This window comes from Pongo abelii, chromosome 22 (assembly GCF_028885655.2).
Source record: "Pongo abelii isolate AG06213 chromosome 22, NHGRI_mPonAbe1-v2.0_pri, whole genome shotgun sequence".
In the NCBI taxonomy this organism is placed as follows: domain Eukaryota; kingdom Metazoa; phylum Chordata; class Mammalia; order Primates; family Hominidae; genus Pongo; species Pongo abelii.
The window spans coordinates 36,064,098-36,085,796 of record NC_072007.2 but is presented as its reverse complement, the minus strand read 5'-3'; the positions used below and the strand labels follow the sequence as shown (position 1 = coordinate 36,085,796).

The following is a 21,699-nucleotide window of genomic DNA, read 5'->3' as shown; positions in this document are numbered from 1 at the left end:
ATTAATGTTTACCACACTTGGAAGATGAAAAGGCATGTATAAATGCTCTATAATGTGAGTCATTTTTTAATTTGTTGTTGAAGCTTATAGTGTAGCCAAATAAGGATTGCTTACGTCATACTTACAAAGGGAAGTTCATTAATGGATACAAATACACAGTTTGATAGAAGAAGCAAGACCTAGTATTTATCAGCAAGGTGACTAATTTACAGTAATCTATTGTATATTTCAAAATAGCTAGGAGAACCTAATTTGAATGTTTCTAGCGTAAGAAGACAGGCCGGGCACGGTGGCTTACACCTGTAATCCCAGCATTTGGGAAGGCCAAGGTGGGAAAATCGCTTGACCCCAGCAATTCAAGACTAACCAGGGCATCACAGTGAGACCCCGTCTCTACAAAACAAATATTTAAAAATTAGCCAGGTGTGATGGTGCATGCCTGTAGACCCAGCTGCTCTGGAGGCTGAGGTGAGAAGATCACTTGAGCTCAGCAGTCCAGGGTTCAAGTGAGCTATGATCACACCACTGCACTCCAGCCTGAGTGACAGAGAGAGACCCTGTCTCAAAGCAAAAAGAAAAGAAAAACATTTAAGTGATGGATATCCCATTATACTGATTTGATCTTTCAAATTATATGAATATATTAAGTTTTCTCATATAATCTGAAAATATGCACATCTATTATGTATCAATAAAAAATAAAATTTTAAAAATGTAAAAAACAATGTTGAAGCACTATGGTAATTAACGTAGAGGCTCTGACTTTTGAGGTACATTAATTACCTGTTACTGAAGTTGAACATGCTTTAATATTGTATGTTTAGAAAAGGTAGTTACATTTTTAAATCTGATTGTGTAAGAAGAAAAGAGTAGAAATGTTTGGGGCCAAATCAATAATTATTTAGTATATCATAATTTGAGATGAAATGTGTTTTTTTCTTTTTTAGTTTCAAGTTGAAACATTTTAAGAGCAGATAAGGAAAGGCTAACTGTGCTGAGATGAAAATAACATTTTTAAAGTAACTTTCTTAAAGAAAATACATTTCTAGAATTTTGTGTAAATTTTCAACAAAGCCTCAGAAGCCTGGATGAGGTCTTGTGCCAAGACTGGAAAGTGTGGGGATTAGAAAAAGTTTGGAGAGATTGTTGTGAGATCCTCCCATATGAGGCCTGAAGCTGTACATCCATGGAAAGCAGTTACCCCAGGCAGGAAAACAGGTTATCCATTCTCGAGTGAGTGGCCGGGTGGGAAATATTCCATCATGTCAAATGGATCGTACTTTCCAGCACCAAGATCTGTGGTTCTCTAGGTGAATAAAGATGACACCCCCTTCACTTCACTTCACCATTGTCTGCATGGAGTAACGTATCTAAAATCAAATTAGCAAAAAGGTTGGGTCTACTTTACTTTTCATCTCCTACACTATTTTCTTCTTTGTTCTCAGCAGGAAAAAATGAAGTTGCATTTTATTATTATCTCATAGATTCTTATTCTAAAATGATTTGATTTAAGACCCATTGCACTTTATTTGGATAAAAAATGCTTCACTCTCTAGTTCTTAACAATAACACCAGCCTGATTTTATTATGTTAAGCACTGCAATTAGACAATACGAAGAATTTTCAGCAAGGACATGTTATTTTATCATGGGTGGAACTGTTCATTGTCTAGCAGAATTTGTTACCAGATAAATCCCTTTTGGGGAATCTAACGTAGATGTTTTTTTCAAAGCACCTGTGGAGTTCTGCTAGTATTGGGAACGTTTCCATTTTCATTCTGATGCTTCCCTGTGGGCTGTTTCAGCATAGAAGTGAGCTCTCTGGGTCCATGTTTCCAGTGGCTCCACTCAATATCCTGAAAGATTGCAACTCAACATGTGTAAATAGAACCTTTCTTCCCGATATTTGCTCTTTTCATAGATTAAACTCAGGTCAAGAATTAGAAGTTTATCCTCCACCCCAATAGCATCTCGCCCTATCCCAAATACCGCCACCAAAATGCCCACTGTTTTTCCTTGGGCCACTTCCTGAAATATCTTTCTGGCTGTATCACTCTTGTGTGCATCCTTATCGGCTATGCTCTTGGCCATTTTTTACTGCTGACTTGACTGGTTAGTCTTTTATAATCTCCAGGCTTCTCCTCCATCCTTTTTTTACAGTTTACCTGTTCATGAAGCGCAGGTCACTTGACCCATAGAATTCCCATAGGCTGGGATTTTGCTAATTGTATACTCATGGTATAGGTCAGTGTATTCCTCTGCCCTCTGTATCCCACAAACTGAAAGCCCGTTGGCTAAACTGCTTCCCTTTTCACTTCCCTTGTACCCCAGCAGCCAGAAGAGTCACAGATCCTGGGCAGCTTGTCCTCTGTGCCTTGGTACATGCACTTGTATCTGCTAGGACAATGATCTCTCTCCCTTGGGCCCCACTGTAATATCACTAGTCATATCCCTAAAGCCCAGGCTTGTTTCTTTGTCATTCTGTCTGTATCCCTACCATAACACTTGTAATTATTTTTATGCCTATCTTTTCTTCTGAACCATGAGCCCTTCAAGTGAAAAGAAATTGATGAAGTTATTTCTAGCACTCCCCTGGAAAAAGGAAGGAAGGCAGGGAGGGAGGGTCTCACTAGTTTATGATAAAGTGGTTTGATTTTCTTGGTTGCAGATTATTTCTTTTAAAGTGACTCTTTTCAGCTTCTCTCACTCCTGTGCATCGTGAATGCTCTCCTGAAGACAGACACTTTACATTCATTTCCAAGCCCCCTGTGTGAAGTGCTTTCTGTTGCCAGGCTTGGTTTCCCCACACGTTGTTAAAGAAGTTAAAGAAGCATGTGAATAAGCTAAAGCAGAAGAGAAAGAACCATTGCTATATCTAGAATTGTTCACCAGAAAGCAAGTTTTGTGTTAAAGAAAACACGAGTAGGCCACTGAGCAGAAGTGCTTACAGGGTTTGTGTGCTTTTTTAAATCTGCATAAATAAACATTTCAAATGAGCTATCATATATACAAGGATGATGTGCTGTCTGTGGGAAAAGGACCCAATCCTGTGTTGTGATTTTACATATATATATATAATTTGTGCTAATCTTACACACTTGCCTGATCCCCTTATAATTATCTGCATAAGTCTTTTTAGGCTCTTTGAATGAAATTAACTATGTATGAATGTTGAAAATCATCCTTTCTACCATGAGCGCATCAGACTTGCTAACCAATTCTTTGCATCCTTTGAAGTATAAAATTCCATCAATTCAGCACGTATCAACATGAATCAATTAGAATGCACTTTCTTCACAGCATGGCGGAGTTTTTGCTGGCTGCCGGGAGGGGCTCTGTTTCCCATTTCATTCATTTGCTTTGGCCCGCCCCAGGATCTCTCTCATCCCGGTCAGATAGACTTCTCTCATGAGCTTGAGAGAGGGGGCTGGTCACACAGGACAGCTTTAGGGACATGACTCACTGAAACTACAAAATGAGTGCTGCTCTTAGAGTTGTACCCACAGCCTGCACAGCTGTTATGGTAATGCTGTGGGCATGTCTTGCTAAGGCCCATTCTCCTCCCTCCCTTGTCCTGTTGGAAGGTTCAGGTTGGAGCTGAAATTCAGTCCAGCACGCAGCTGGACAAGCCATGTTTCCTGTATCTGACTCGCTCCCCAGAGAAAGCATCATGTGGACAAGTAAGGGCTTGGCTTTATCAGAAGCAAAGGAGAGGTTTACATCTCTTCTTGCTCTCTCTTAACGGGTTCAGAGCTCCAGTAGAGAAAATGGGACGCTGTGAATTGATCTCCAGAAAACCCCAAAACCAGCACTGAAGGCTCCAGGAGATTATGCCTTCAGATTGTATACAGGCACCAGAATGACTTTTGCCTTTATAAAAATGCGCGCAAGAGCATGAAAACTAATATTTGAGGAATTTTTTTTTTTCTCAACTGTACTTTCTGGTCCTCACTGAAAGCATTAGCAGTTTTAAAAAATGAAATGTGATACTGTTATAGACATAGCAAACCTCACGTTTCATTTTTTCCAATTCATTCTATATCTAAGAACTTAACTTACTTAGAAGGAGAAACAAACTGTACCCAGAAAAAGGAATGAAACTGGAGAATTCTTCCTCATGATTCCTCTGTGTCCTCAAGCCTAATTATCCTCATTCCAAGGAATCTCCATGTGCCTCAATAACTTCGAAAAATTTACTCTCGTTAAGCACAGTCATAAAAATTACGTAGTAAAGTGATAAGGAACAGACGAAATAATGCTGTAAGAATAAAACCATTAAAAAAAAAAACACTACTCTTGATTATTTCTGCTGTTAGAATTGTAAATGAATTCTTATTCCTTTTTTCTACATTTTTGGCACTAAATTTATGTTACTCTTATGATTAGTAAAAACTGATTTTTTTTTTTTTTAATAAAAGAGGACTCACAGTGAAGTCATAACATATGCTGCAGAGGTTAGGCTCTTCAAGTCAGATTTGAAGAGAGAATTTCACGTAACAATCACCTTGAAATGTCTTCAGGTCAGCCCTCAAAGCACACATCTCTCAACCAGCCAGGCAGCCAGTTTTTCCTCTAGCATGTGAAGAGATAGCTGTTTCTTGGCTTAAAGACCATATGAAATAATTGACTTATGTTTAAAAGATGAGGCATCAGGCTGGGCTCAGTGGCTCATGCCTCTAATCCCAGCACTTTGGGAGGCCGAGGCGGGTGGATCACAAGGTCAGAAGATCGAGACCATCCCGGCCAACATGGTGAAACCCTGTCTCTACTAAAAATACAAAAATTAGCCGGGCGTGGTGATGCGCGCCTGTAGTCCCAGCTACTCAGGAGGTTGAGGCAGGAGAATTGCTTGAACCCAGGAGGCCGAGGTTGCCATGAGCCGAGATTACGCCTCTGCAGTCCAACCTGGCGACAGAGCAAGACTCTGTCTCCAGTTAAAAAAAAAAAAAAAAAAAAAAAAAGGCATCAAAATTACATTCACTTCTATTTTTGTTTTTGTTTGTAGAAGACATGCAGTTTGTATCACATTAATGGGCATATGATGTAATTTCACTATAAATCGAACCAGAGGAAAACATCCAAATATGTATAAATTAAAGCTGACAGTGCCTACAGTACTAAACTTTTTGTTTTAGTATAATTGGAGACTTACAGAAAAGTTCTAAAAATATGTTAAAAATTTTTTATAGGAAGTTGCAGACATAGTGGCCCGTTACACCTAAATACTTCACTGTACGTTTCCTCAAAACAAGAAGATATGTGTGTGTGTGTTTGTGTGTGTGTTGTAATCTTAACACAGTATCTTTCAGAGATTATTTCTATAGTATATAAACTTGGTTTTCTGTTTGTTTTGAGATAGAGTCTCGCTCTGTCGCCCAGGTTGGAGTGCAGTGGCACAATCTCGGCTCACTGCAAGCTCCGCCTCCCAGGTTCACACCATTCTCCTGCCTCAGCCTCCTGAGTAGCTGGGACTACAGGCGCCTGCCACCACGCCCGGCTAATTTTTGTATTTTTACTAGAGATGGGATTTCACCTTGTTAGCCAGGATGGTGTCGATCTCCTGTCCTTGTGATCCGCCCACCTCAGCCTCCCAAAATGCTGGGATTACAGGCGTGAGCCACCGCGCCTGGCCATAAACTTGTTTTTTAGTCTCTACTGTAAGTTCCTGACAACCCAGGCAGGACCAAGACTCCCTAATGTAGTTGGAAATCAGATCAGCACATTGGCACAAGTTCTACAGGTAAACGGGAAAAAGGAGCCCCACAATCTGCTTTTAGATGCCAGGGAGCCTGGCTGGTCTTTATCTTGATTACTGACTGATGCCACTGGTAGGTCTAAGTTCTTTGATCTATGATGTTTGAAAGCCAAAAGGAAATGTGTCTTAAATGAAAAGGGACTTCTTCTGTACCCTCAGTCTAAGCCAGACAAGTGATATTTCAGGAAAATGTCCCTAGCAATAAGGAATATTTTCACAAATGATGTGAAGCTTTGTTTGTGTCCCTTCCAGGGACAGTTTGTTACCATAAGGGGACAAAGCATGCTTCATTTAAACATGTGTGGCCAGGAAACTGTTATTTTTAAACAAAAATAAACCCAGATTTAGACATGTAGTCTGAGTTTTAACTTTGGGAGATTTTCAAGATTGATAGTGTAGCTAAAAATAACTGACCTAATTTTCTGGAGGTCAAGATAAAAACTGGATTTGTGGTACAGCATTTACTTTGTGATAGTATGTGTATAAATTCTTCCCCAAGTTGGAAAATGTGGCCGCGTCATACAGAGCTCTATCTCTCTTGACCATTGAAGTGCCTAGGTCACTACACTACATCGTGAATGCAAATGGATATTTGGGTTGATTGAGTCAGCAGAATAAATATACTGTTCAAACCTTTAAATAGCTCAACATCAAAAGGAGTCTAAATTATTTTAAATCTGACTTAGAGTTGGTGAAACCTTCTGGCCATTCATGTAGCCATCGTATTCATCCTGAGAAAGGGAAACCTAAAGACTCGGCAGAGTGTTCTGGGAGGAAAGTGCTATTGAGAATGGGCTGTCCAAACAGAGTAGTGACAGGCAGGCCTCACTTGGCTAGAAGAGGGAGCTTTTCAGCCCTGCTCCACCATCAGGAATCTCCGTGACTTTGGACTACTGCTTTAATCTCTTTTACCTTGGCTTCTTTATATGAAAGAAAAAAAAAGATACCGTCGAATTCATTCTTTTTCAAACCTATCAAAATTTGAAATGTATGATAAAGAGGGTGCTTGTGATGATAGATGGGTTTACGCTTCCTTTTTTTTTTTGAGACGCAGTCTCGCTCTGTCGCCCAGGCTGGCTGGAGTGCAGTGGTGCAATCTCGGCTCACTGCAAGCTCCGCCTCCCGAGTTCACGCCATTCTCCCGCCTCAGCCTCCCGAGTAGCTGGGACTACAGGCCCCTGCCACCACACCCGGCTAATTTTTTTTGTATTTTTAGTAGAGACGGGGTTTCACCATGTTAGCCAGGATGGTCTCGATCTCCTGACCTCGTGATCCACCCGCCTCGGCCTCCCAAAGTGCTGGGATTGCAGGCGTGATACGCTTCTTTAATATTAGTTTCTAATCCAAGTTATATAGCCATGTCCTCTATAAAATGGAACTTTTCATGGAACAGTGAGAAGGTTGCATTAGGAATTGGGATACTTGGGTTCAGATTTCAGTTCTGCCACTTGGTAGTTTTAAGTATACTTCTTAGGATGGATGTGAGTTTGTTCAACTATCAATGGGAGTAGTGATCCCACTAAGGAAGATTATTGTGGTTATCAAGTCAGCAGATGGGTATGAAAAGGCCATGAGGGCAGTTCTCATGGTTATGAAGGTGTCATAACTGGCACAGTCCCATCACAGTATGGCTTTGGCATCGCAGATGGCTGTAGCATACATGCTAATCAAAACATCCCTACCGTCATTAAAGATCTCATGCTGCTCCACCAACCTACAAGTCCATGCTTCTTTAGTATATTTACTCACTAGTGAAGGCCCGTCTGCTAAGTGTCTTCAGTAAGGGAGAGCTGCTCTTTTCTGGGAAACCCAGCAATGAAGTTTGTCCTGTGATGCCCTCTACACTTACTGACCTGTTTCCTGAGAACTTCCTGTAACAAATGGTCCAGGGAAGAAGGAAGTCTGTGACCAGTCTTTCCTTTCCTGTGGCTTTCTGTTTCAGAAATGTGACCCTGATGATAAGAAACTTCAAGGCATGACTCGTGTTTTGGCAATATTCCCCTGGCAGTATTGTTTCTTGGCCCAGACTCATCTCATGCCTTGCTTTGTTTGCTTTGTTTTTGAGAATTGTTTTTTTGTTTGTTTGTTTGTTTTTGGTTTTGGTGTGTGAGACAGCCTCGCTCTGTTGCCCAGGATGGTGTGCAGTCGGCACAATCTTGGCCCACTGCAGCCTCCACCTCCTGGGTTCAAGCAATTCTCCTGCCTCAGCCTCCTGAATAATGGGGATTATAGGCACACACCACCATGCCTGGCTAATTTTTGTATTTTTTTAGTAGAGACGGGGTTTCACCATGTTGGCCAGGCTGGTCTTCAACTCCTGACCTCAAGTGATCCACCCACCTCGGCCTCCCAAAGTGCTGGGATTACAGGCGTGAGCCACCACACCCAGCCATTATGCTTGTTTTTCTTTCATGAAGGGATAACCGAGGCTGTTGTATAGTGGTGTCTTGGTACAGCTCGTGGCTGTGGTCAGCGTGGTGGAGGGTAGGTCTTCTCAGATGGTAACATGCATGAGAGTCACCTGGGGATCACATTAACATGCACATTCTAATTCCCTGGATCTGGGTGGGACCTGAGGTTCTGCATGTCTAACAAACTCCCAGAGAACACCCATGTAGCAAGAGTATAGACAAAAGGATTCAAAGTGAAGGGACTGCAAGAACCATGGAACCAGCCTCCCACGATTTTGCGGATGACGAATCCAAACCTTGGGGAGTTTCAGAGGCCATGGGGAGATGAAGTATAATAAACAACATAGCGGTTCTATGTTGAGCCAAGAATCAGACATGCACAGAACTGCAGATTGGAAAATTAAATCTGATCTCATAGTCCTGGTGTGGGCAAAATGCCTAGCTAGAGTGGGTGATCACTGATTTATAGTGGGGCTTCTTGGTAGGGAAAATTAGTCCATCCCATTTACAGATACTTCCAATGCAGCTGTGTCAGGGGAGAGAGAAGAACGGACATGGAAGAGAGTGTGGAAGTATGATCTTCAGTCCTTTCAGGCAGGCACATAAGTGAATTTTTATTTAAAAGATAAGAATTGGTCATATGCGCATCTCCTGTTAGATAAGATTAAAAACAAATTTCCATTTTGTGGAGAAGCTACAGATAAATATTTTTCCATGGGATCCAAAAGAATCAAAAAGGAAGAAAAATAGTAATAGCAGTGGAGGTTCGATCCTAGACAGAAGAAAATCCAGCAAGCCAAGGGACTTCATATTCTCACTGGTGTCCAAATCAGAGCTTTTTTTTTTTTTTTTTTCTTTGTTTACTTTAAGTTCTGGGATACATGTGCTGAGCATGCAGCTTTGTTACATAGGTATACATGTGCCTTGGTGGTTTGCTGCACCCATCAACCTGTCATCTAGGTTTTAAGCTCCGCATGCATTAGCTATTTGTCCTAATGCCCTCTCTCCCCTTTCACCCCACCCCCAGACAGGCCCTGGTGTGTGATGTTCCCCTCCCTGTGTCCATGTGTTCTCATGGTTCAGCTCCCACTTATGAGTGAGAACATGAGTGTTTGGTTTTCTGTTCCTGTGTTAGTTTGCTGAGGATGATGGTTTTCAGCTTCACCCATGTCCCTGCAAAGGACATGAACTCATCCTTTTTATGGCTGCACAGTATTCCATGGTGTATATGTGCCACATTTTCTTTATCCAGTCTATCGCTGATGGACATTTTGGTTGGTTCTAAGTCTTTGCTATTGTAAATAGTGCTACAGTAAACATGTGTGCATGTGTCTTTACAGTAGAATGATTTATAATCCTTTGGGTATATTCCCAGTAATGGGATTGCTGGGTCAAATGGTATTTCTAGTTCTATATCCTTGCAGAATCTCCTCACCGTCTTCCACAAGGGTTGAACTAGTTTACAGTCCCACCAACAGTGTAAAAGCGTGCCTATTTCTCCACATCCTCGCCAGCATCTGTTGTTGCCAGACTTTTGAATGATCACCATTCCAACTGGTGTGAGATGGTATCTCATTGTGGTTTTGATTGGCATTTCTCTAATGACCAGTGATGATGAGCTTTTTTTTTCATATGTTTGTTGGCCACATACATGTCTTGTTTTGAGAAGTGTCTGTTCATATCCTTTGCCCACTTTTTGATGGGGTTGTTTTTCTTTTTTTTCTGGTAAATTTGTTTAAGTTCCTTGTAGATTCTGGATATTAGACCTTTGTCAGGTGGATAGATTCAGATCAGAGTTTTAACAGCCAAACTTTACAGGGAAAAGGCTGAGTGGCACCTCCTTTATATGAAGAAAATGTTCTTCTCTAACCCACATGTGTTCAGTGTATGGAAGAAGCTGTTCAGTAATTATAACTGATTGATAACTGATTGATTTAATGCCTATAAATTTTGATGCCTATAACTGATTGATTTAATGCCTATAAATTTTATTTTCTTTAAACCTAAGATGTGACCATTAAATTTTTAGAAGACATTTGGCTAGTGGATTAATAATTAAAAGAATATTGGATGAATTCATCTGCTTCCTATTCAGCAGTTCTTTTATTTATAAGGCTATTTTCTCAAAATGAATGATCATAAATGTCTTAAAAAAACAAAATATTTAGCTATTTGAAGATGCAATTATTATCTTTTGATGTTGTTTTCTTTAAAGTATTTATAATGATAGCTAAGTGGTAGGGCTTCTTCCCTCTGTTACTCTAAGTATGCCTCCCATACATCCTCAAAGCATTTTTTTTTTTTTTTTTTTTTGGAGACAGAGTCTTACTCGGTTGCCTAGGCTGGAGTGCAGTGGCATGATCTCAGCTCACTGCAACCTCCACCTCCCAGGTTTAAGCAATTCTCTTGCCTTAGCCTCCCAAGTAGCTGGGATTACAGGCGTCCGCCACCATGCACGGCTAATTTTTGTATTTTTAGTAGAGACGGAGTTTCACCAAGTTAGCCAGGCTGCTCTTGAACTCCTGACCTCGTGAGCCACCACAGCCAGCCACCTCAAAGCATTTTTAAAAGAGCAAGGTGATGGGGTTCATTGGGTGTTTGGTATTTGAAATTAAATACCTCTGTTATTGATTAAGCCATATTTTAAATATTATCATCACTAAACTCAGTTAAATATTTCCACTGTTAAAAGCAAGGCTCAAATGCTTGGATATTATAGAAGATATTTGACTTCAAAGATAACTGCTACAATTTTGGGTCATAACAAATAGCTTTTAGAGGGGGAAAAATAAGTCTTGGGAGGAAAATAAGCAAAGTCTCTTAGTTTAATATAGCGGTTGGCAAATGTAGATGCTTAAAAGCTCTGAAAATCCCCATTGCAGGCCATCAGAGCATTGTAATTAAGTGTTAAATTAATTCAGATAAAAGGATAATCCATCAGGGCTACTAATGTAGTGGAAGTGTGGTTTCGGTGTGATTAGTCTCACCATGGAAGTCAAAGAAAGTCCCGCTCAGAATGAACAATGAAAGAATCATATTTGTCTCTGGGTATTTTGTCATAGGCTCAATTGCCCAGTGCCAGTGTGTAAGCCACTGGTAAAATCCTGAGCCCTTAGTCATGTCTACGGGTAGCTGGCTGCCTTAGACATTTTATGGTGATGAAATTGAATTCTACTTCTGATAATGGTAATCCATCATGTCTACCTCTTTTTTTCTCTTAAAACTACACTGACGGCCAGACGCAGTGGCTCCCGCCTCATCCCAGCATTTCGGGAGGCCAAGGCAGGCAGATCGCCTGAGGTCAGGAGTTTGAGACCAGCCTGGCCAACGTGGAGAAACTCTGTCTCTACTAAAAACATAAAAACTATCCGGTCATGGTAGTGTGTGCCTGTAATCACAGCTACTCGGGGGACTGAGGCAGGAGAATCGCTTGAACCCAGGAGGCAGAGGTTCATTGTTCTAAATGACATAGCCAGGAGTGGTTATTTCTAAATTTTCTGTGTTGAATTAAGATAGGAATGTGGATTTCTTCCTATTTTGAACAACAACCAAAAAAAAAGAAGGCTAAGTGTGTTTCACTCTGCTAAAAATGTAACTTTTTTTGAATCTGTCATTCTTTTACTTACATTTTCTGAAAATGAACATAATAAACCGGGAAAATTAACCACCATGGGGCTCAGCATGCTGGTGGCCATTTGGAGGAACTTTTCTACCAAAAGTGTAACAGAGAAAAGAGAAAAGGGTACTACAGTGTACCTCAGCCTCAAATGCCCTGGCTGTTCTGTGACGTACAAGTGTAAGATTTCTCACTGTGATCTTTTGCTCCTCTGCCTTTTTACTGCCAAGGGCTAAGATGGGCACAGGGCCCTTTCCAGCTGCCCCTGCCTGAGAAATGCCTATTTGGTGACCAAAAGCAATAACCATTCCATAGGACTAAGGGTGATTAAGTGCGCTTACAAATCCACAAGAGTGGTAGAGACTGCTAAAGATATTGGAACAGACATGCTTAATAATGCCTAATTTCTACAGCTACTTTTGTGATAATACGAGAGGCTGAAATAGATAGGGGCTGAACATGGGAAGGCTGGTGTTATGAAGCCCAGGACTTGGATTTCAGCACTGGTGTTACTGGCCACTGGGTCTTGAAGAGATTGGTTCCTTTCTCCCAGCCTCAGTCTCCTTGTCCCATCAGATTAATAATGCCTGCCTTGGGAGAGGAGAGTCATACAGGAGAGGGCATTTGAGCTGGGCTCTAAAGAGTTCAAATAACGTAGATGAGCAGAGATGGGCTTCCGAGATAGCAGGAATAGAGAACAAAAGTGTCAGAATGGGTATACATGGTCTTTTGTGGGAATACCCCAAGCTATTTAGCCTGAGAGAGAGGTGTGGTGTAGACAGCTAGGAGCTGTGAGTTCCATGGCTAGAAATATGGGGTGGGCCCAGACCACAGGGGGCCTTCAGCATCTGGCAAAGGAGTTGGAATTAATTCAGTAGAAAATGAAGACCCACTGAAACAACCAGCAGGGGGACCATTGTCTCAGTCGGTTTGTGCTGTTGTAATGATACCAGAGACTGGGTAATTTATAAACAATAGAAATACTACAGTTCTGGAGGCTGAGAGGCCCAGGATCAAGCCGGGCGCAGTGGCTCACGCCTGTAATCCCAGCACTTTGGGAAGCCTAGGCGGGCGGATCACGAGGTCAGGAGATGGAGACCATCCTGGCTAACACGGTGAAACCCCCCGTCTCTACTAAAAATACAAAAAATTAGCTGGGCGTGGTGGCGGGCGCCTGTAGTCCCAGCTACTCAGGAGGCTGAGGCAGGAGAATGGCGTGAACCCGGGAGGCGGAGCTTGCAGTGAGCAGAGATTGCGCCACTGCACTCCAGCCTGGGCGACAGAGCGAGACTCCATCTAAAAAAAATAAATAAACAAATAAAAGGCACTTTGTGGCTGCATCCTCCAGAGGCAGCAAAAACTGTGTTCTCACATGGCAGATGCACAAAAAGGGGCCTATACTGGTTTCCTCTAGCCCTTTTAGAAGGCAGTAGTCCATTCGGGGGCAGGGGGTGGAACTCTCATGACTTTGCTTTCCAGAAGACCCCATCTCTCACTACTACCACAGTGGAGATTTAAGTTTCAACACATGACTTTGGGGGACATTCAGACCATAGCAAGCAGTGAGGAGACTATCGTAATTATCCAGGTGAAGAGTAATCATATTCCTAGGGGCGGTGAGGGTAGTGTGGAAAAGCAAGCAGGAGATGGCTGAGAGAATTCAGAAATAGAATGCAAAAGGATTTGTCAGTAGTGTGAGTACTGGACACGAAGAAATACAGGGAGTCCTGGATGGCTCTGAAGGATTCAAGCCTGTGACTGGGAGGGAGAATGGTTCTGCCATGATTAGAAAACAGGAAAGGCGGAAGGGAAAGCCAGGGACCTTGAGTACAGTTGTGTACCTACCAAGTGCGTGGATCAGGAGGGAGCCCTAAGTTGGTATCTCCAGCAAACTGTTGGAAATAATACAAATTTGAGTGGGAGGGAGAAGTCAAAGCTGGGGAAATACACTTCAGATTCACCCAAAGGTAGGAGATCTTTAGAGTTTCAAGAGTCGATGGGATTTCCAAAGGGGAGAATTGTAGAAAGAGATGGAAAGAGATACAAGAAGAAAATGACAGGGATGAAGAGAGGAGAAAAAAAGAGTAAGAAGAGTTATTCAGAGATGTCACAGGGAAGAAGATAAGTACTGTGCATGCGAAAAAGTGAGAACATTTCCAAATAACGGACAGGGTAAGTGATAGTAAATACCACAGACCCAAGAACAGCGTAGCCCCTGGGGAGTGCAAGAGCTTTCTCGCTGGCAAAGGTTATGTCCTGTCAAGATGAATGTGTATGCACCAATAATTATTAGTATTCCAGAATATCCTCTCTTTAGCATAGTAAGTGCTTAACAGTCACAAGCAAAAGATTTATATAAAAGAAATGCTCATTTAATTTATTTAATCGGACATTGGCTCAGTTATTAGCCGCTACCTATGGCTTTGTAAGACATGAAAAAGTTGGAGGAAATCTAATGAGGGTCTTTTATCTGTAAGGGAAAGGTCATCATGGGTATCAAGTATTGAATTTCAGAAGCGGTGCCACAGTGAATAGGGGTATATTATAACTCAGATTAGACTTCAAACAGACTGATTTGCTTGGGACTTCATCATTTAAAATCTCTTGCAATAAAACTGACTACATGAAAAGATTAATCACAAGCTTTAATGCTATTCCATCAAATTATTTTAATGGGTATACTTGAACAGAATTTTAATTTTTCAGATACATTTTTTGTCAATAGAAAAGAGAATCTGAAAGATGATTGTAAAATGTTACGAATCAAATTTAAATCCTGATCTTATTTTCATTTTCTCTAGCAATATAACTAACCAGTGATGTGTCTGAAATATATACTACAGCAAACTCTTGACACAGATATGATTGGAAAATGAGACATTTTGGTTAATCAAATATTATTGTTAATAGTGCAATGCTATCTGTCGGTCTCTAATTTGTAAAAATCAGAGAAAAACATGGTGAATCTTTGGTAACATAAGAGAAGACTCACAAATCCTGATATCCTGGGGTCAGTTTTTAAAGCAGTAATTACACATGATACAAGATTATATTCTAAGCTTTTTTTCCAGTAAAAAAAGATAAGTCAATGATGTTCCATAAAGTTGATTCTTGCTTAATCAATTTTTAAAGTGGGAAGGTAGGTGGCACTGACAGCATTCTTTGGAAAGGGAAGCAACAGAGGAGAAAGGCAGGATATTTGGTGTCTGCTCACACTGGGAAATACCGGGAGCCAGGGGTGGTTAAGTCCAGAGAAGGCTGGATGTCTGTCTGCAGGGCTACATCTGGAAGGGCAAGGGAATGGTTTCCTTGTTGCCTCAGAGCATAGGTCATGCAGCACAAGAGGAGCATTTAGGAAATGCAGATTTTTTTCAAGGCAAAACAGTGAAAACTATTCAAGAAGGTAGCAAACTACTGGCCCTTTAATGCTTTTCTTATCCTTGCAAGTGTGCAAGGCAAGACAGGAGATTCTCTGTTGTCTTTCAGCTTGAATGAGACTGTGCCTCGCTTACTGCCGCCACACCAAAGCCTGGTGTTTATTCCTGTGCGATCATTGTATACTAGGGACGTCTAACTGTGTCAGGAGGAAATGGCAACTGAGCTCCTGTGGCCTTTCACCTCTAGGGGTGCCACGCTGCAGCACACTGGCCGGCTACCATGCTTCTGACTGCAGTCCTGCCAGCAGCTCTTATGAGCTGTGACTTTGCATAAGTAGCTTGAATGCCATGTGCCTCAGTTTTCACATCTGTAAAAGGGAGATGATAATGGTACCCATGCCATGGCTCTAAACGCGATCATGCATGTGAAAGCAGTTGAAGTCTTGCCTGGCAGAAGTAAATGGTGGCTGCTGCTACTGCTGTTGAGATTGTTGTTACTCACCAAAGAGATGGTTTTGTTTGGTTTAGATGAGCTGCTTCAGAAAGAGCAAAACTATTCAGATGACGTCTTGGCCAACATGATTAGTGAACCAAGGATCAGTTACGGAAACGATGCCCTCATGCCATCTTTGACCGAAACGAAAACCACCGTGGAGCTTCTTCCTGTGAATGGAGAGTTCAGCCTGGACGATCTCCAGCCGTGGCATTCTTTTGGGGCTGACTCTGTGCCAGCCAACACAGAAAACGAAGGTAAGAGTCCCCTGAGCCAGCAAGGGCACTCTGGGAGGTATATATACACATACATAAGTGTGTGCGAGAGAGAGAGAGTGTTATCTTTTGTATGTTCTTGAGGGGTGAATTTTTTTTGATGTAGTAATAAATATTTTCATTTCAATTTTACTTTAAAAAGTAAATATTAGGAGTTACTATGTCATTAAATAATATTATATCTGTGTAAATTATTCTTTATATTTTTTATGCTGCAAAGCAAGTAAACTGCCAATTGTTGGAAAAGACAACAACTCCATTGTATAGGTGGCAAAACAGAATGGTAATGATTTACATAACATTTGCAAGTAAAGGGCCTCTTGTTTCCCACATGTCCAGGTTTGCATTCTAGGGAATATTATCCTTCGAGTGGACACTCCTGGACAAAGGTGAGCCACAGTGTATTACTGAAGAGGCAGTTCTTCACAAGGAAAATGTGTGGCAATAACATTTTTCTAATTTTTATTTTCCCGTTCCTCCTCTTAATATAAAATGATAAATTGTATAGCAATAAAAGTGGATACATAAAGAGCATGTACTTGTATGTCATATATTATGTTTATGACTTTTTCAAATGAGGAAATGGAGGCACTAGGAGACTAAGTTCTTAACGGATGACTTTTGGTAGAAATTTTTTAGAAATGTTTTTTAACTGTAAGGTATATTGTTCCCTCTGGAATGGAAGCACAAAATTCAACTTGTGTTTATGACATAATGACCTAGAATGCCACCTTTCAAAAAAGCAGACAGATAGTGAAATAAGGAAAAATTACAATTTACCAACAGAGAGGAGTTTTGAGGGCCTGCAGAGATGCAGATTTGACAGGCACCAAAGTCTTCACTGGCTACTTATTCGTACAGGAAATTTCAGATTGAATTAAATTTGAAAGGCAAAGATAGAGAACTACCTATAAATAAAATTTAATTTTGCTTAAGACTTAATTTGTGTTTAGAAAATTAAATTTAAGGCAGCGGCCAAAATTAAGGAGCACATTGCTCTAAATGTTTTTTCCTTTGGTATCTCAGAGAAGTAAGATTCTTCTCTATCAACAAATTTGAGCAGTAGATGGCATCCTTTTTCACAGGGATTTCTTAGCAGAAACACCTGTTCAGGCAAGAATATCTTTCAGCTTCTTTTATCTTTTTTCTACATGTTCAGAAGTATACAATTACACACAAACACCTTGATTTCTAGATACAAATAACATGTTTTTTAAGAACATAACAGCACTTTACCTGATTTTCTTTATCAAAGCAGCAAATGTTGATGGAGATTTCATATTTATAATATACCTTATAGGCCAGGCACCGTGGTTCATGCCTGTAATCCCAGGACTTTGGGAGGCTGAGGTGGGGCGGATCACAAGGTCAGGAGATGGAGACCATCCTGGCTAATACGGTGAAACCCTGTCTGTACTAAAAATACAAAAAAAAGTTAGCCGGGCTTGGTGGCGGGCACCTGGAGTCCCAGCTACTCGGGATGCTGAGGCAGGAGAATGGCATGAACCCAGGAGGCGGAGCTTGCAGTGAGCCGAGATCACGCCACTGCACTCCAGCCTGGGTGACAGAGCGAGACTTTAAATTTAAAAAATAAATAAATAAAAAATAATAAAAAGTAAAAAATATATATAATATACCTTATAACATGCAATCAGTACACTCCTCAGACTGAATCTAAATATAATATTAGATCTTAAGTATACTGGACAAGTTTTTTCTAATGAACCATTGCAGAAAATATATAGACTGTTTTCGCAATGTGAATCATCACCCCAAATTTGTTTCCTTAATTTGAAAAAGGGCACCTTATAGTAATAGCAGATACAAACAGCATGTTACTGACAATGTAAAAATAATTAAAACTTTACCATTTATGGAAATAATCACATAGAAGAAAACAATTTTAGGGACAGTTCATTACCAAAGACCTGGACAACTGCCCTATTAAATGTATTGACTGCGGATTGTTTTGTTTCTTTACAGGTAGATACATTTTGGTCATTGAAGGTCCTCTTCATTCAGTCTCTAATGAGAATTTTTAGTGAAAAATGTCCGATCTCATTTTGTAAATTGAATGCACACTAAATTTGCTCTTTTACTAACAGCATACCTTGTAGCATCAGCCTTAGGAGAAAATCTGCGTGCACACGTGTGAATGTACACACACACACATACACTGAAACCCTTGGGTATTGCAAGATGTCCATTTGAGCAAAGACCTTGATTAAGTACTTCTGGATACTTGACAAACATGCAGCTATTACATTGCCTAGGTCTCATGAAAAGAGCTGATATTCTTGTTGGATGATTCCGTTTGAACAGTAAAATCTGGTATAACAATATTGGGAGGCAATAGAACTTGCAGTGTCAGAGTCTTGAGTTGCGATACTCTTCATTATCAGTCCCAACACTGATATATATTGATTATAGCAAACAATTTGAAAAGCCACTTAAGCAATTAATTTTTTTTTTTTTTTTTTTTTTTTTTTTGAGACGGAGCCTCGCTCTGTCGCCCAGGCTGGCTGGAGTGCAGTGGTGTGATCTCGGCTCACTGCAAGCTCCGCCTCCCAGGTTCATGCCATTTTCCTGCTTCAGCCTCCCGAGTAGCTGGGACTACAGGTGCCCGCCGCCACGCCCGGCTAATTTTTTGTATTTTTACTAGAGATACGGTTTCACCATGTTAGCCAGGATGGTCTCGATCTCCTAACCTCGTGATCCACCCGCCTCAGCCTCCCAAAGTGCTGGGATTACAGGCATGAGCCACGGCGCCCAGCCACAACTGGTTTTTAAATAAAATAGATGGCCATCATCTCATAGGATATTAAATACTACCCCACACCCCTGAACCCCTGAATGATACAGACCCGAGTTTAAATTCCAGCTCTGCTATGCGCTTATGAGCAAGTTACTTAGCCTCTCCGGCTGCTTCCTCGTCTGTAAGATAAGGTTGACAATAATTCCTAACTCAGAGGTATAGTATGAGCATTAAATAAGAAGGCATAAAAAAGCTCTCAGCAAAATTCCTGGAACGTAGTAAATGTCAGTGGAACCTTTTTTTTTTTTTCATGGAGCCAGGATCTTATTAGAGAGACTTTATCCGCCTATCTCAAGATGAATCACCGTATGGCCTGAACAATGTATCCTTAAAATAATGAATATAATAAGCCATATAATGAGATACAGTCCTAAAGCCCTCTCTCTTCTCACACCGTCTCCCACCTCTCCCCAGAAACTTGTTAGTCTTTCTTTTTACAGACATGTGTGCACACACACACATACACACAACTACTGAAAATATCTAAAATTCTCAAAGGATTTCCTTTTGTTCTTCATGCAGTCCTCATTATCATAGTTTCAAATGCGTACCAAAAATTTGTTGTTTTTCTCAAGAACAATCAGTGAAATCCAGAGGAGGGTTTGATGCCCATTTTTTAAATTTACATTGAAGAAAATAAGCATATCATAGTTTTCCAATGTGCTGCGATTTGCCTTAAGAAATTTTTATTCTTTGGTTTTCACATCCACAAAACCTAAATGAATGGCTAGGCTGAAATGAAGCTGTTGTTACAGAATTGTGCTCACAGATCGTGAAGTGATCTGGCTGGAAGCATTAGCGTTAATGACATTTGTGTTTGTTCTACTTTTTCCTGACTGCCTGAGAAGGGCAGCCACAAAGAGCAGCATAGCATGCAGTGACCGCCAGGAAGTCTTTGTGGCCAACAGTCTGCCTCTTTGTAGATAATACCTAGATATAATATGTAGATAAAATAATATAATATTTTTAAAGAGACACAGCAGGTTTTATAAGACTGTATGGATGTATTTGCAAAATGTGAAGCTGCCTTCTAGTATATTTTTAACTAGCTTTATAGAGGCAATGAGGAAGCCAATTTAAATGTTGAAATTTAGATTAAATAAATATTTCATTAAACTTACAAACCAGTTCTTGTCAGGCCTCTTATCTATATGTAAAACTGGTGTACTGCTGATTCCTCATTACCTTTGGCCTGGTAGAGAGTTTGTACAAGGCAGCATGGTTAATAGTTTAGGTTTATTACAAAGAACACCAGAAGTAACAAACTCAAAAATCCCAGAGGTCTGACCATTCTGTTTCTCTCCTCTTACAGCAAAGGATTTGATTCAAAGCTACTGTGAGAGCAAGAGAATAACTCATTTCTGTTTACATTTTTTTTTAACTCTATTAAAAGTTGAAGATAAGATAATGTATTTCTTGTTTTTAAATTACTAAACAGCCAATGTAAGATGTTTTTTAGCACTTTATTGATGAAGTTACTGTCTGGTTAAGTAAAGGTCCATTGGAAAAATTGGAAAGTATTTGCAATGGATTGGAAAATAACACACTGCTTTGTTTTGTTGGTGTGTATTCTTTTTTTTTGGCAATGACATCATAATTGCCTCTTTAAAAAGAACTGTTTTTTAACGTCTGCTCCCTGAGCTACTTATTTTTTGAGCATTAATTTATACTAAATCAGCTTCAATCTTTTAAAGCAGATTACGGTTTATGTCACTGAAACTAGTTTTGTTTAATCTTCCTAAAAAATAGGAAAGGTTTTATTGTTTTTAAATAATACATGCCTATTAAAAAAAAAATGAAGAAGAGCGAGGAGAGGCAGAGAAACTTACAGGACTATATCATTTGTAAGTTTCTTTCACATAAGTATACACATTTGAACCCTGGAAAAACCATTTACTTTGTGACACAACTGAAGTTCAGAAAGAATGTGATTGGCCCCAGATCACAGCGAAAGTAAGTGGTGACATTAGCAGTGGCCCGTGGGACTACCAGCTCCTCAGCCGGCATTTAAACCACACGTACACTGAACTTACTGCCCCCTGAGTTGCATATACATTTTCTAATAATGTAACTATTGATGTATGTGCTCACCACCACTTCAAGGTACATGTTTGCCCTCGTGCATGTGGTTTGTTGTGTTCTTAACTGCAGTTGAAGCACTATTTGGGTCCCTCGTCATCAGGAAATTCTCACAAAGTACAATGACCTTTCAACTAACTGCATTTTACAAGGAGTAATACAGTTACTCATTACAGGTTGTTGCAAATAGGAAAAAAAAATGAAGTATAGAAAAACCAAACTTCATTGTCGAAATGTATTTGGGAGTTGCAGAAGGAAGTGAACTATGTCTTCCTCTAATGCACTAGTGAAATACTAGAGAATAGTCATTCTCGCATCAGTAGTTACTATGGAATATTTAATCATAGGATAATTAATCAGTGCAGTTCTGTAGTATTTGGTAGTGTCTCAAACAGGCTTTAAAGGTTATTTGTTCCTCACCCTAATTAGCAGATGCAGATGTTAACATTTCTGTTTCCATATGGAGAAACAGCCACAGAAGCGGGCGCTTGCCCAAGGCCACAGACGTTGTAAATGTTGGGCCCAGGCCTGGGATTAGATGCCTCACCCTCCTTTTGACTTCACCATGCTGCCAGTCTCTACATGAGAAAGGACCAAATTTTTATTTCATCCAGATGTCCTAGTGCTCCCGGAAATATTTTCTTGTATTTTGGAGACTTGGCTTACTGCCACTTTTTTTCTCCCTCACTGTTTTATTAACACGTGGCATCCAAAATCGATTTGGACTGAGAATCCCACCTTTGAATGCCTGGCCTGTGCACATTAGTAAGCTGGATGATTTTGCTGAAATTGTTAGAAGCCATTTCATCGAGCACACCATGTCTCCTTCAGCACCTGTGCTCACTTTGTCTTACCTTTTTCGCTTTACACTTGCCACCT

General features: G+C 40.5%; 1 protein-coding gene across 6 annotated transcripts in view; it reads left to right on the top strand.

Moving 5' to 3' along the window:
* APP (amyloid beta precursor protein) overlaps positions 1-21,699 on the top strand; it is a 282,485-nt gene that overhangs the window by 235,024 nt on the left and 25,762 nt on the right. For all 6 annotated transcript variants that reach the window (XM_024239221.3, XM_024239223.3, XM_024239220.3 and 3 more), the window contains 1 exon segment: positions 15,687-15,908. In XM_024239221.3, coding sequence (XP_024094989.1) covers positions 15,687-15,908 — 222 coding nt within the window.